Genomic DNA, 16,354 nt, shown 5'->3' with positions numbered 1-16,354 from the left:
TTTTAAAAGTATTTCGAAAAATATAATTATATCAGTACAGAATAATTAGAAAATTCAAAATGTCAATTGAATAATTAGTAATAATAATAAAATGTATATTATGTGTGTACATAATATTTTAATTAGTGAATGTTGGAACAGTGTTTGGATTTTATGTACTTATCGTCTCTAAATATTATATTACATTTATAGGTGAATTTTACTCGTAACACAGAGAGAAGAGTTTTTGGGTTGATAAGATAGTCGGCGGTAAAAGGGAGTTTTGTATACGGATATTATAAGCCCGGTGATATAATGTTGCCTGTATATCCCGGAAGTAAACGATATACATATTTGTGCATTTTAATAGTTGAACTACTGAATACTTTTATCATTTACAAACATAGTGGCGCCGACCTATATAACTAGAGAATGGACCGATAGCACTTTTTATTCTACTAATACTCGATATTCTAATGTAAATATTACTCTATATCGTGTATAAAACCGATAACCGATATCTTAAAAAACGAACATTTTTAGTGAAAACCATGAACCAATACCGATAGATAAATATGTGATAACAACTATATACCGTGTCATTAGCCTTATCGATAAACAATTTGTATACATATATATAATATATGTGTGCATAGATAACGATAAATTGTAATGAATGTATATAAATGGTCTATACAGGGTGATTCGCTAAGCATTCTTATCCTTTTATTTTTATCAATAATGCAGCTATTCAAAATTTTATTTTTAAAAACTGTAAGTACACTTAAAGCCCGTATTTTAAATTTTTGAAACTTTTTCTAGTATTTAAGGAGTGTTCTGTGGAGATACAAGCTTCTGTGTTAAACCTCTTTCTCCCTTTTCTACTATAAATGATTAAGTGAATAATTTTTCTAAAAATTTTAACGTAAAATCATTAAAAATTCAAACGAGTAAATTTTTAAGATTGTTGTTTTTGTATACCGTAATAATGAACTATAATTGTTATGATTTCGGATTATAAAAATTTTAATAACTAATATTAATCAATAATCTATCAATATTTTATAATTTGCAAAACTAGTTCAAGTATAATAAATACAAATATTCTAATATTACATCTATTTCATATTTTTGTATAATATCTTTTGTACAAACATATTTTTATATCTAAAAAAACTATTCGATAAACATTATTATCAGGTTCATCAAAATTTTCAAAAAATTAAGTACATTAAATAATGTACTTCCATTAAAAAATTTGTTTTTCATTGAAAATTCCGAAGTTTGTATCGTCTCACAGAACATTATCCTTTGTATAGTATAAATAAATTTCAAGAATTTTAAAATATTGTCTTTAATTTTATTTTAAATTTCTAAAGAATTCAAATAAATTCATTATTAAATGAAAAATTGAGTGAACGTGCATAGTGAATCATCCCTGTATATACTATAATAGACATTTTCGTTAATTTTATACGCCAGCATTTTCGATGTATATAGTTTATTGTGTATTACATAAAAATGTAAGTATATTGTTACCATAATAAAATCGTGACCACTGCAACTATAATCAATTTCTAAGCACATCACAAAATCCAATCGACCCTTTACACAAACCCGGAAGCTATCAATCCTGAACTAGTAGTGATGAGGAGGGACATTTTATAAGACATTATATATAGACTTTGTCCTGTATAGTTTTCTTTAGCTTCTTACCAGTTATTTTTCCTTAGATAAATTTTCTCGATTATACTTTTTTTGCGATTGATTAATCGTTGTTCTCCTAAAACATACCTACTCTGCAATTATCATTATATTTTTTTCTACCGGCCGACAATCGCGAAATTAGTATTCTATATAGTTTCCTTTCTACGCCACATAATTATCGTAAAAGTTTATTATTTGGGTGTGTTTTTTTTCTGACCGATTCGAATAGATAAAAATCGTAAATCCCGACACGAACGTCCACCCCCTCTTCCACCACATTATCCACCTGCACCGCACCCTCTCACAGTGCACACGATGACCCGCCCTACACCCTGCTAGGCGCTAACCCTTTGAATAATTGTATTTAATCAGTAATCTAACTTTTAAACTATATACACTGCTAATGTTGCCATGGTTATAGACAGCGATACTGTCTGCCAACGTACTGGCGCCATCAATTCGTTTCCACTACACCGCCGCCGTCGCCTTTTTTAAAGAGAGACCACTCCCCAAGAACAACAGGCATGCGACGACCTTTTGTACTCGTTTTTAACAATCACGTCTAATAAATTGTATATCTTTATTTGGTTTCGTAAATGGAAAAGGAAAAAAACGGAACGAAAAACTTTGTTAACGCGAAATGCCCGCAGTGCATGCGACCCACGGGACTTTCTAAAGTGCATTTTCGTATATTATTCGTATACACTACTTACATCCTGGAGGTCCGTTTTGTCTCGCCCAACACTCACTCTCCAAATATCGACTCGGATTTTATACGAATTATTACAGAAAAACAAGAGAAACGATAATTTCTCATAGTAAAATAGAACAGTCAACAATATAATATTATTTTCCATTGCGAAGATTTGGTCGTTGCTGGGCTTTTAAATAACATGTGTGCAGTGAGTTTGTAGTACGTATAGTGACCATAATATACAGGAAGATTCACTATAAGTATACGCATCCTCTTTTATTCTATAATATATATATATATATATATATATACCTAATATATGTATACTAAATAATTTACAATAGAAATGGGAGAAACTCATTTGAAAAACAGAAGTTTGTACCTCTGTGTAAAAGACACTCCTTAAGTAATCAAATAAATTTCAAAAATTTGAACATTTTATCCTGAAATGAAGAATTTAAATAAACTCCTATTAAATGAAAAATGGGAGTGAATTGCCATTTATATTACAATATATACAATCTCAGTAAAGTTAAAAAACCAACTGTTATATATTAACAACACACTCCTCGGCACGATATAGCCCAAAGTGTGGTTTATCAATTATAAAATTAAAATTTTGTTAATCTATAGATTTACCATTATAATATGATATTGTTAGGTATAATTATGACAGGTATGTATTTTACCGGTGGCTTATGTCACAATGCATTATAGGTCTATATTAATTTATACAATGTTAACAAAAAACGCATTTATCGGAATCATGTATTTACTGTGATCGATGATCGGGGTGAGTGGAAGCCGGTGCGTAGTGAGGATAAGCCATAAGGCGGTTGTCCGGTAAAAAATTATATTGCTGCTGACAATTTTCAAATTTGACATGTTTTGCACCACTGTAGGACGGCAGAACAATGTTCGCAGCGGTAATATATGCACCGAAATGGGAACGTTGTCCAGTGACCGCATCAAAAAAAGGTCGATAATGATATATATTATGCGTACGATATAATTATATATAGGTGCATTATATATTATTGTCACACTCGATATATTTGCGTTTTTCCGTCCCTGCCACCCCTTTCCCCACATATCACACACCACTGTTGCAGTCGTGCCGACGCCACGTTGCAGTTTGGTAGTCGTGCGGCGGCAGATGTGACTGCATCTCTATAATTGAATTTATTATACTTCAAAGTTTAATCGCAATCCGAATAATTATTATTATACGATTGCACGTGGCACGCTCAACTAATTTATTCGCTATATGTACACGTGATTCGTTGTGATGATGGCGCAATATTATAAATTATAATATTATTATATCGCATAAATATACGTATCGCATACTCTCCGGTCATTATTTCACACGTATTATAATACAAGTTCGCGGCGTGAATTGTATAAACAATATAATATACGCCATGTATGGGCTCGAGGCCGAGTAGGGTGTCGAGAAATCCGTGAGGAATGACGTGAACATATAACATAATAATATATTATGATATTATAATATAATATATTACAGTGCGATTGAGAATGACAGGCGACGAAACAAAATGAAAATAGAAAAAAAAACGGAAGTGAGAATGTCGAGGCAGATATAATACTTATTATTATTGTAAAATATACACGCGCATATGAAGATTTTTGTGTGGGTAGAATTAATAACGAGTAGGTTAGGTATAAATATATAATACAAGAGGTGTGATGGTTTTTGGAGTACCCGCCGTGTACCTAGCAGTTGTACGCGCCACTAGAATATACTAAGAAAAATGTAACAGTATAAACGTATGAATAAGTAAATAACGTGTGGAATTGTAATTTAAACAAAGGTGGTGGCTAGGTAAGGGTGGAAGTGTGGACTGTGACATGTGTATGTGGCAAACGGAGATGATAAAACGTTGGAGTGGTCCGTGGAATAAACACATACGTATATACAGGCGGATGCGAAAAATTAGTACGCAAATATATACAGTATAATATTTTAAACGTAATAAAAAAATAATAACACATCCAATCTTAGGCAGTCGTATGTGTACACCACTGAGATCAAAAATTGAATTTGCAAATCTATGTAAAGTAATTGAAATGCTTTTTGAGAAGACTTTACTTCTTCTGATGTTATTTTAGTGTAAAAAATTATTATAATGTGGTTTTGAGAGGGACACAACCAACGTAATTAGAAGTAGGTAGGCGATATTTTTGAGATAACAGTTATCAATTTTTATTTTAAATTTTGACATGCAGTAAAACATATTTTTGTGGCGATTAAATTAAAATTATTTTGATTATTATTATTGCAATATTATTGTACACTATTATTATTAGTTACATATACATTTAAAACTTATATATTATGTCAATATAATTTTAATATAATAATTATTTTTATTTAAATTAAAGTTATATTTAAGTTCTTGGAAAAAATGCACTTAAAATTGTTCAATAAAATAAAATAAATTTCTTATAACCAATAAGAATAATTAAATATGTATGAATTATTCTGATACATTCAGTACCAAGAATAATTATTGACATGACATGTATTTTTTCAAAATAATAATATTCCTTGTGACAATTTTGCTATGATTATTAATTGTGTGTCCTTATTGTGAAATCATAGTAATATAAAACAGAAATTATAATTAATACTTATAATAATTCTGTTCATTCTATACATTATTAATAGTATGGGTGGCAACTAGATTTTAAAAAAATAATCGTTGGGACGCAAATTACTATTATTGTACTTTTGACCTTTTTTTGAGCCATTTTTTATTCTAGCGCAATAATTACCAATCAATTATAATTTCTAACACAGCAGTACAATTCGATAAGGTTTACATATTTAATATATCCCATTGGCTGTTAAAAATAGTAATTTTTTTCGATGAAATAATTTTTGAATTTTCTGGTGTTGCGCATTATTTAGATTCGTGCGAAACGAAAAAAGTGCTATATTTTATCATACGATATAACTACGACATGAATGTGAATTTTCAGCCCAATATCTAATGAAAGTTGTGTGAATACGTATACTTAATACTTATCAATGATTAATGAAGATAACTGCTAATACAGTCGTATGGCATTATGTCAAAATGTAATATAATTTTTTATAAAAGTAGAATGACTATACGTTAAAAGTAAATAACCACGATTAGTTCACGTATAAATTATTATGAAATATTTTCATATTTTAAACTTTCGTAATTTTCAACTACAGCATTAATCTACTTTAAATATGATTTTTTATTTTTTTTTCGCAAAAATGAAATATTTCATAAAATGCATTCTATTTAAATCTCTGTATCGTTGTCGGAGGTGACCTAGTTACGTATATATATTACATTTGGGCATGGCAACACACGCCTTAAAAAAAAAATAAAAGTTTACTGTGGCTAATGCCTAATGGGGTTGTAGCGTGAACTGAACTAAAAGGATTTTAAAAATTGTTCAAATAAAAAGACATTATTTAAATTAGTATTTAGTCCGTCGTAGGTAGGTAGGTATATTATTTAATATATATAGTGCAGAAATTATATTTTAATAAGATACTATAGAATACTATTATGCTTTAATTTTCTCGATTAAATAATAGTTACATAGGTACCTATAGTAATGTCACTGAACACTAAGGTCATCGCGAGTGAAAATATGTATAGTACCTCTTTATAATATTAAATCGATTTAATAGAGAAAATTGTTGTTTTTTTTTTTAAGCGAATGATTTCCGTTTATATGATTCCGTGTTCAACCACAGAAGAGCTTCTTGAAAAAAAAAAAAAAACAATACCGATCACGTCACTAGTGTTTGTCCCATTATGTTCCGTCTAGAACGAACGCACTAAAACCGCAGTCTGCTGCAGTGACGGCGGCTGCTATTCGACGAATTCGATCGTCTCGGTTAACCGCCGGCGCCGTACTATTTTCGATGCGATACGTCGGGGAAAAAAATTAAAAAAATAAGAAATAAATAGAAAAACGTCGGTATCATTATGCAGCTAAATTGACGTGTAAACAAAACAAACAAAAGAATAGACACGTGTATCTAACACGGAAAGACTGCAAACCCTAGCGATACCGACTCGATTTTTTACTCGAATGTATCGTCATACATTAAAACTGGATTCAAATGTCATAAAAATTATGTGAATAAAAAAATGCTATCAATATGACCAAAATGTATTTTATAGAAACGCAAGCGATAGAAAAACGACGATTAAAACATTTGGCACTTCGTCTTAACTCGACTATCGATAATGAATAAACGGTATGCTGTAAATAAACGCGATCGCGATTGATATCTTGCATGCAAACGAATAATTAATATTATTTATTAGTTGTTGTTTTTTTAGTCCCGGTAAAGACACTGTATCCCAAAACCGCTGCCTCACTGGAAAACTGACAAAAACGTTTTGCGCATTCCTATACGCAGAACAATATTGACATTAGGTACCTATGAGGCTATGAATGAAAAATACCTAAAAACCAATAAATCTTTTCTAAAAAACAAACATTTTAATATTTTGTATTTTTAAATTTACACTGAGTTTGTATAGCTAAGTACAATATATTATTAATAAATTAACAAAAAAATAATAAAATTAATCGAAAATGTTAAAAAAATCTATATCTCACCAATCATTTACTTGAAACGCATTATCCTAAAGCACCCAAAGAATAATGCACTGCGTTGAAATACTGGCCCCAGTTATAATGTATAATATTATGTATACGTACAATCGTAATCGTCATTTGGGCTAAGATATAATAATATAGTATGTAATAATGGCTGTTTCGGTATTTCCGTTTGCCACACGCTCCTATCGTATAATATGTAATAACGCAATAGTCGTCCGGTGATTAATTAAGACGTATTTTCTGCGGGGTTCGAATCGCACAGCATCAGCGGCGGTTTCGCGGTCGTCGGTCGCGGACCACCGAGGTGGTCGATAACCACGAGGGCAGCGAAAACGAAACAAACGAGATATAAATTGAACACCCGAAGGAGACTTTGTGGCTGGCAATTTAAAAAATTAAATAACCATTAGACGCAGTGTGTACAATTGAATAAAAAAAAATATATTAAAAGCTCCGGTTCGTCGCGGCGGGGCTGACGGGAGGGAGAGAGAAAGTAAACATATTTTATATTCATTCGTATAACGATTTTATACAAATATTTTCTTTAGTATTACCGCGATGAATTTTTTTCCTCTCTTTCTTTACGCAGCTGCAGCCGTAAACAATATATAGGCAATGACTTATTTTTGTTCACACGCAGTACAATAATATTATTATCATCAACCGCCGACTTCTTGTTGTACTAATAATTATTGGAGATACACTCTAAATAGTATAATTTATGGTTTAGTTGGTATGCTTTTTCGGAAAACATTTTTTGAGCGTGGTATAGATGAATTAGGTACATATATAAAAATAATGTTTCGTATCTCGTGGGTAGCCATAGATTGGAAAATGAACGGCGGACCTTACTTGATCGTTGTTGCGTATAATACGAACTTGTATTAAAAAAAAAAATATTAATAATAATAAAAAGTAGAAAAAGATTTCATATTAACAGAAAAAAATGTACGCCGCCTGTTTGTAATAGGCTATTTTTTTTTTATTGAAAATCCGACGCCCTTGATCGCTTCAGATGACTTCGAGCTAATAGTACTGTATATTGGATGATCATAGTGTTTCGAAAGTCACATAGTATATAATATACGAAAACGACCTGTAAAACAAAACAACGCACATATAATAACCTTAATGTATTCCACGGAACAGTTTATTAGTATTTCATATTTATTCTCATTTGTTTGGATCGAATAATATTAATAAGGAACCAAATACTATCCCGAATACTCGACTAGGGCGAACCCGAAATATTTTACTACGCGTTTAAATATGTATATTGCATTTTTAAAAATAAAAATTTAATAAATTTCAAGTATAGTCGGAATTTGAATATATTAAAAGTGGAAAAACAAATATAAAATAAATTCAGCATAATATTATTATTACTTTAATCTTCCATGACGTAAACATATATAAACGCCATAAATCCATTAAAGAATTGCTTATAAAATATTTATACCTGACGCGATATCATCTGCAGGTAACTAAATAATAATAGATGACTGCATAATTCCGTACGGGTTGTTTTAGAATAAATAGATGCAAATTGCAGGTCACTTGTGTTATTGTGCAAGCCGACAGTAATAATGATTTAAAATTTATAAAATCTCATGCTGGATATTTTTTACAGTTGTAACTTGCCGTTGAAAATCATGGGCGTCCGTGCAACCATACGTACATGTAGTTTTATATTGCGGTTGTACCCGCATATTATTTTTATAAAAGTAAACTTACCTTGATTATTTTAATTCTATAAAATTGCATCGGTAAATTCGTCTAATCCCAGGCAACCAGGTAGACATATTTTTTAACCAACTACGTGATTACCAATTTATTATTACTCAATTGTTTCACGGAAACTTCGTCAAATTACGTGTTTTACATGTTTATTTCGTTGAGTATGTCTTAAGAAGTTCCTATTTTAATAGCTAAGTAATGAAAAATTATCTAAAACAATGTGATATTTTTATGGCGGGTAAGTTTTTTGATGGAATATATTGCTCAGCAATAAATAAGTGTACATAGATATTTCTGGCTAAATACATTTACATATTATACTACGCATAAATGATATAAATCGAACTTCTGCCAACTGCCAAATTACATATTTCACGCCACTATTCGTTTTCGAAGCTGAATAAAGCTCACGTAATGCCACGTCAGATCACTCTTATTATTCCGCGCACACATTGCTCAACATAATATTATACTAAAATATTCAATACATCCATTAATAGAAAATTAATACGCCGATAGGTATAGCGACTATCGAATATACAGTAAGCTTTTTTTTTTAGAAAACACAAATCATATTCATAACTTACTATGGAAAATGTTTAAATAATTGAGAAATGTTATGTGCAAGCTATGTGTACACCGTGTTTGATAAATTCTTAAGATTTAAATACAGTTATTATAATCGTATAATAATATTGTTACGATAATAAAATCTAAATTTCAGATTTGGAAATAATCATAATTCATGATAATATGACATTCATATATTTTAGGTATATCAACATTGCTATGAATATAACTGAATTGAACAGTATTATTATAAGCCGCCTTACAGTATTACTTGTCCCATTTTAACGAGTGAACTAACATACGTTTCATGTATGGTGTATAAAACATAAATACAAATAGTAAAATATTATTTATATGCATCTCGAGAAATTCTTAAAAAATAGTTTCGCACAGGACTTGGGCGCGCATCTTTATAATACAGAAAGCAGTAATAAATCATTGCACTTGAAAAAGCAGATATCAGCAGCTATTATACCAACAAAAAAATAATAATAATAATAATAAAAACGGTTCATGTAATATATTTTCTTTTATGTCCGTTCGCTCTTGTCACAGATTTTTTTTTCATAAAACTACAGGAAAAATCTAAACATTAACGACCCTATTGATGAGTGATAATGTGCGTTTGGTTTTCAATCGTGCAGCACACGACTTGTTAAACTTATGAATTGCCTGGATAAGTGTTTGGTATCCTCCGAAGAAATCTATTAAAATTAAGAAGAGAACATTTTATTGAGAAATCACACAATATTATACGACCACAACATATAACTTAAAAAAGAAAACGGACGACGATAAAAAACTAATATTATTTCATTATAATATGTTTAGGTATAAAGTATAATAAATTATTTATACTACATAGTCCAGTGCGTCATTGGTCGCGTATCTCCCTGTCCGTTGACCGCGCGATCGATACACATCTACAAATGCAACGTTATCAAATTTTCTAGAGAAACGTTTTAGACACAATATAATATTATATATGCGTAAATTGTGCACTGTATATTAAATGCCGATGGATGACGATTGCCATTTATATTTAACATAGTATATTAAAATATGACGAATTGTTTGTACAAATATAGGTATCTATCAGCTAGAAACCCTGATTTTTTTACGCCGACCGGAATCTTGGAATAATTATATCCAACCCGAACCGAACCTCTTTAAAAAAATATTAAAAGAAATGATAAATGCAATATTATAATATGTGCCAACAAGTATAATATAACAAAACAACATTGCATTCATTCTAATACCTAATAATAACATTTAATTTTTATTTAGCGATCAAATTAAGCGTGAAATTTTTAATTAAACTATTATAGTTTGCTTCAATTCAAATAATAGCAATTTTAGTTAGTTTTTGAACCAAACCGAATATTTTAAACTTGGATAATTTCGGTTTGAAATAAAGAAATAGACTTTTAGGTATTTATTAAAATATATTATAGATTATATGAAGGCACATTGCGGTTGTATTTAATCAAAGATAAAATATATTTGGAATTAAAATACTAATTTAAATATAACTACAAATCAAATTGAAATGTTTTGAACGTTTTGATATTATGTTGCAGAATATGAAAAACTATATTATATACGTACATATAAATTGTAAATTAGAGGTTTCTCTATATATTTATTTTAGATTGATTAACTACTCTATACGAGTATAATATATTATATGCAAGGCGAGTATGTGTACATCAATTTTCATACGCATAAGCCCTATAATCCGGTGAGCCTTTGCTGTGCCATTTGACCAATCAACCGTGTTTTTGATCTAATAAGACATAACAAGCGTTACGCATTACGCCATAACATGAAACAACGTTGCAAACAATTAACATTATAACATATTATTATTAGTTATAGGAGCGCATAAAAAAAGAATTAGGACGTCATGTATTATATTACTATGACAATATTCACGCCTGCACTCGCGATATTTTAATATAAAAATAAGTTTCACCTATGTTTTTATGAGGTTTTATTTAGCGAATTTCAAAGAAATTGAAAAAAAAAAAGAGAAGAATTATTACGTATATGAAATAAAAACTCAAAATGTTTTACAGGTGGTCCCGTGTCACTGCCGTTGTTTGTTGTTGCGTGCTAACAAAATTCTATAGAAATTCGTTAAAAACACTTTGACTCAGGTCGACCATTATGTAGTTATTACTGAATATATAGACGTGCTAAAATTAACTAAACACTTATTAAAAATTTGAAAGAAGACAATATTATAAAGGAAATGGCAAACATTATGTGTTTTTTTAAAGCTATTTACTATTTACTTTATTAATATATATTTTAAGGTATTATTAATCCCACACATAGTCATCGTCAATTTGGTAGAATGGTCGCCAATTAATTTTTTTTTTTTTTTTTTAATGATATCATTACAAGTTTATTGTTGGTACGAAAGACCAAATGTAGGTTAGTTTGGCTATTAAAAAACCGTTCGGTATCGCAAACATAATATGAACGTATGAATCGAATTTTCGATATAATATTAATATATTAATATGCGACAGTGTTGTTCTAGGCTTGTAATGATAAAGTTTTGTCGATCTGGAAAAAAATGAAACACTAACTTCAAATTGTAATACCCACGAGCCACGTTAATCCGATTGTTACGCTCTCGTCATTGGCACGGTTTAGTGTCGTAGATCGAAATTTATTTAGGTAAAGGCTGAATCCGAATTGCGCCTGGGAAAAAAAAAACCATAAACATGTCAAGTTGCATCCGCAGTTAATCACCGTTCGGTATACGAATTGCGTTCGGACATATATTTTATAATATAAAAATCAGTTTTGCTATTGTTCATAGTATACACTGTAGTTAGAAATTATTATGAGACGTTGTTTCTATACAATTAGTTACGCGTTAACGACCAAAGTGATTACAATCTTTTAAAATGGAACTTACTAAAATGTTAAGTGGAAAAATAATAAAAGACCGCGTTTTAATAATGTTTGCGTGAATAGAACGTATTTCACTCGATAGTACAATATCGTTGATCTATAATATTATGATCTAATTAATCACGTGACATTTTTATTCCTACTATACTTCAAAAGAAAAAAAAAGTTCTAGAAAGTATGCCAATGTTCTAACAACTACTTATAATAATATCCGTCTCTCTTGTGTAGAGCGAGGCAGGGGACATGACTGTGCGTCTTATTTCGGAACGAATACAATATCACATGCACGACTGCATGTAATGTTGCTAAACACGTGTAAATTATGTTACCGACCTTCTTTGATGAAACGGAAATTATGCACACTGTTAAATGTTTTATGTTTACCTCTGTTTAACACAATAAGCGAATGTTCAATACTTAATTTATTTATGTTAATGAATTACAGGGCAGGTGTAACCGAGAGAAACCGCCGTGCAAATATTTCCATCCACCGCAGCATCTCAAGGACCAGCTGTTGATAAATGGTCGTAACCACTTGGCCCTAAAGAATGCATTAATGCAGCAAATGACTATGGCTGCTAGTCAACAGATAGTGCCGGGGCAAGTTCCTACAGCAGTGGTAAGTTCATTAAACTTGTATATTGCTTACGCCCAAAACGCATAAATATAATTTCAGTTAAAGTACACGAATTAATTTATACAGGTGTAATAATAATGCTATATAAAATATAATGTGGCCGCGGGGGGGACGTTCACTTTATTAGATAGATCAGAAAATGTTCATCTCATCACGTTGTGCTTGCGCGCACGCACACACAAACATAATATATATACATTATACGGACTGTATGATGATAAACGAGCACCCTGCAGAAGTAATTACAATTTATTTAATTACATTTTAAAAGTATTAACATTTTGAAATGGACGGTTTAACGTTTATATCAAAATCTACATAATCCTTAGCCGATTCAGGTATAAATCGTTACGTAATTACAATGCAGAACACATTGATAATTTAGCTATATTATTATAAGTGCTTTTACGAATTTTATTTTCGAATATCCGGTAACCCGTTTAACCGTCAATAAAATTATGATGTTATATTTACTGAATCGTCGGGTTAGGCTATACTATTTACATATACTGTAGGTATATCTGAGCGGCAACTGATATACCCATTTGCGTTCATTATTTTTTATCGTGGTTGATTTGAAATCAAAATCGTATCGTTAATAATTGTAAGGGTCTACGAGTATGTTTTCACGGTATAGGTAAAACGTAACTTTAGGAACAAATAAAATAATCAAATTTGTATTATTTGCTATCACATTGTATTTTAGCTAATAGACATAAATTCCTAATTGTATAATTACCCACGACATTAGATCAATAATCCTACTGACCAAAGTGCCTTGGTTAGATATAATCGTACTTAGGTGTCGTGAAATCAATTAATAAAATATAAGACATATAAATCAATACAATTGTATACGTCAAATGTAATAAAATATAAAAACATTTTGTAATAGGTTATTTTTATTAAATTCCGCATGGCTTACATTAAAATGTCAGTCAAATACAAATTTGGTCAGTTCAACTAAGTCATAGAATAAAAATAACAAATAAATATTGCATCTTGTTATAATATAGTTACTCGTATATAATAATACAATTCAACATAAAAATTTTAAAAAGTTAGTTGGGTAATACCTAACCATAATACCCACGGGTATACAAAATAATAGTTATATATATTTGTTTAATTACTTAAATGCATCTTTAGATAAATATAATTTTAGTTACAATTATTAATTTTTGATCTAACATTTTTAATTAGAAGTCATACCTTATAACCTTAATGGCTAATAAATATATAAATTTGTTGTTTTATGTTTCGGATTTTTTTTATATTTTCTTCGGTTATTTTTTCCGTCTACCGTGTAAATACTATACTTTAGGGTTTCAACTTATCATTATACGATGACAAAATATAATATTTACGAAACCATGGGTCTTTGAAGGACTATAAGTAGACCAAAGTTCCGCAAATTCATGATGTCGGGTGCAGGTATATGCGACGAGGGAAATGAGACACCCCAATGTTTAATATTCAATACTATTGTTCGTTTTTTTCCCCTGTACCATACGAATTATTTTATGCCAATGCGATTGTCATATACCTCCGAGGTAGAGTATAACAATAATTATATACGTTGGAAAATATAAAAGCAACCCCGCTTTGGTTTTTAATTAATCAATGACATTTGTTATAAATTATTGTACTGCCGTGATTGCATAATGCATATTGCACTACATGTTGTTGCTAATTTGCTATCGTATGGTTTCAGTACATGTAATTTTCGATCCCGATTCCGATTTCTATAATAGCACTGATAGCAATAATTTTTCAGTTTTTGCTCGTTCGGCATGTCTTAGTTAGATTCATAATTATGTCAATAGTGTTTTGGTGGCAACAATTTCATCTTTTCCTAGTCCATTTTAAATATTATTTTATTCCAAGCTACGGCGCAATCACTGCCTGGGAACGTCTACTATAGATTTTTTCTCCTAAAATAAAAACATACCGCACAAAATTATTTATCGTGTATAATACTAATTAACACATTTTTTAAATTTATTATCACACTTGAACATGTTGAACTATTGTAATTATTGTAAAATGGCTTTAGTATAAATGGTATAAAATCTACACAACATTTTTAATAATCAACTAATTTCTATTTCGTAAAAGTATTAAAATAGGCAAAAGACGAGTAGATAAGTATGCACAATGCACATAATATTGGTGGGTAGTGAATTATTATTATAAAAATTAATATTTTACCATACTCGATCACAATGATTTTTAATTTTAATTTGTTTCATAATTGATATTTACCAGTACAGTGTACATACTGCGAATACACGGATCAATATTCTAGGCAGCCTATGATGGGGGTACCTTCTATTCAATATTAATAAACGGGTGCGACAATTTCTTATATTAATAACGAAGAAAAAATAGGTCAGTGGGGGTGAACGGGTCTGGATTTGTTTTTTTTTTTTGGAAAAAATTAACAGCAATAGGAATTTCGATGTGACCACGGCGATTTAGTGATTTATCGTTTTTCTCAGAATCACCGTGTACGAATTTCATCACTAATATGAATAATAAAAACAAAGGCGAGATGGAAAAATAATATATTATATGTTCTATCTATATTTTATGTGCGATGTTCGAGAAACCTCGGTCCTCTGTACATAATATGCTGGGACCTGTACGCGTAATGTCAATCGACGTTAATGGGGGTTTGTTGGCGTCCGAGACGATGACGGGGCATTTGATGAGACTTGTCGTTTCGAAGTAAGGACTTACATATACAAACCAATATCTTGACGGCGCAAACGAAATAAAACGAGACACGCGAACCGATGTTTTTATTTTATTATTCATCTCGGGAATCCAGCTACGCCGGGGAGGCGCAACGCAAAGTGCCGCCCGACATAACGTAATAAAATATAAATGGGCAGATCGTGAGCGTCCAATACTTAAATGCACTTTGAATGTTTTTTTTTTTTTTTTATCTAAGAAAATGTACTTACTCAAACTACGTGCTTTATTATTCATATGCACGACGTTTGTAGGTATACACTGCTACTACAGCAGTATCACTTGACTTGTTCGCGAAGTGATGACAACATCTTTCAATTGCGGCCATCCGTGTACTCTTTATTTGTATAGGTAATGTTTTATAATTAAACGCTCGCGACTTCGCAAAGGAGTGTGCCGTTTATTAAAGTATTTTATCATATCGAAACGTTTGGCTGCATATTGTAATACGGTAACATTTTATAGCTATGGTGTAAATGAAACCGCTTTTATTGCTGAAAAAAATGTTTTTTTCTAATATAAATAAAATATTTTTCTAATATTATAAAATATTATTATACTTCATTAATCAATGAAAATACAAAAATAAATAATTGTAAGTATAGGTATATTTATTATTATAATAACACAAATTTATTACCATATAATTATATGGAATTAAATTAAAAAAATGAATAATCATAGTATCAATCAAT

General features: G+C 30.3%; 1 protein-coding gene across 3 annotated transcripts in view; it reads left to right on the top strand.

Annotated features, from left to right (window-relative positions):
- Positions 1-16,354, top strand: part of LOC113559929 (protein muscleblind) — a 165,503-nt gene that overhangs the window by 126,484 nt on the left and 22,665 nt on the right. For all 3 annotated transcript variants that reach the window (XM_026965714.1, XM_026965712.1, XM_026965713.1), the window contains exon 4: positions 12,711-12,884. In XM_026965714.1, the coding sequence (XP_026821515.1) occupies positions 12,711-12,884 (174 nt within the window). The remainder of the gene's footprint in view (positions 1-12,710; positions 12,885-16,354) is intronic.

The sequence above is a fragment of the Rhopalosiphum maidis genome, chromosome 3 (genome assembly GCF_003676215.2).
Source record: "Rhopalosiphum maidis isolate BTI-1 chromosome 3, ASM367621v3, whole genome shotgun sequence".
NCBI lineage: Eukaryota > Metazoa > Arthropoda > Insecta > Hemiptera > Aphididae > Rhopalosiphum > Rhopalosiphum maidis.
The sequence above is the reverse complement of the archived record's forward strand: the minus strand, read 5'-3'. Positions and strand labels throughout refer to the sequence as shown.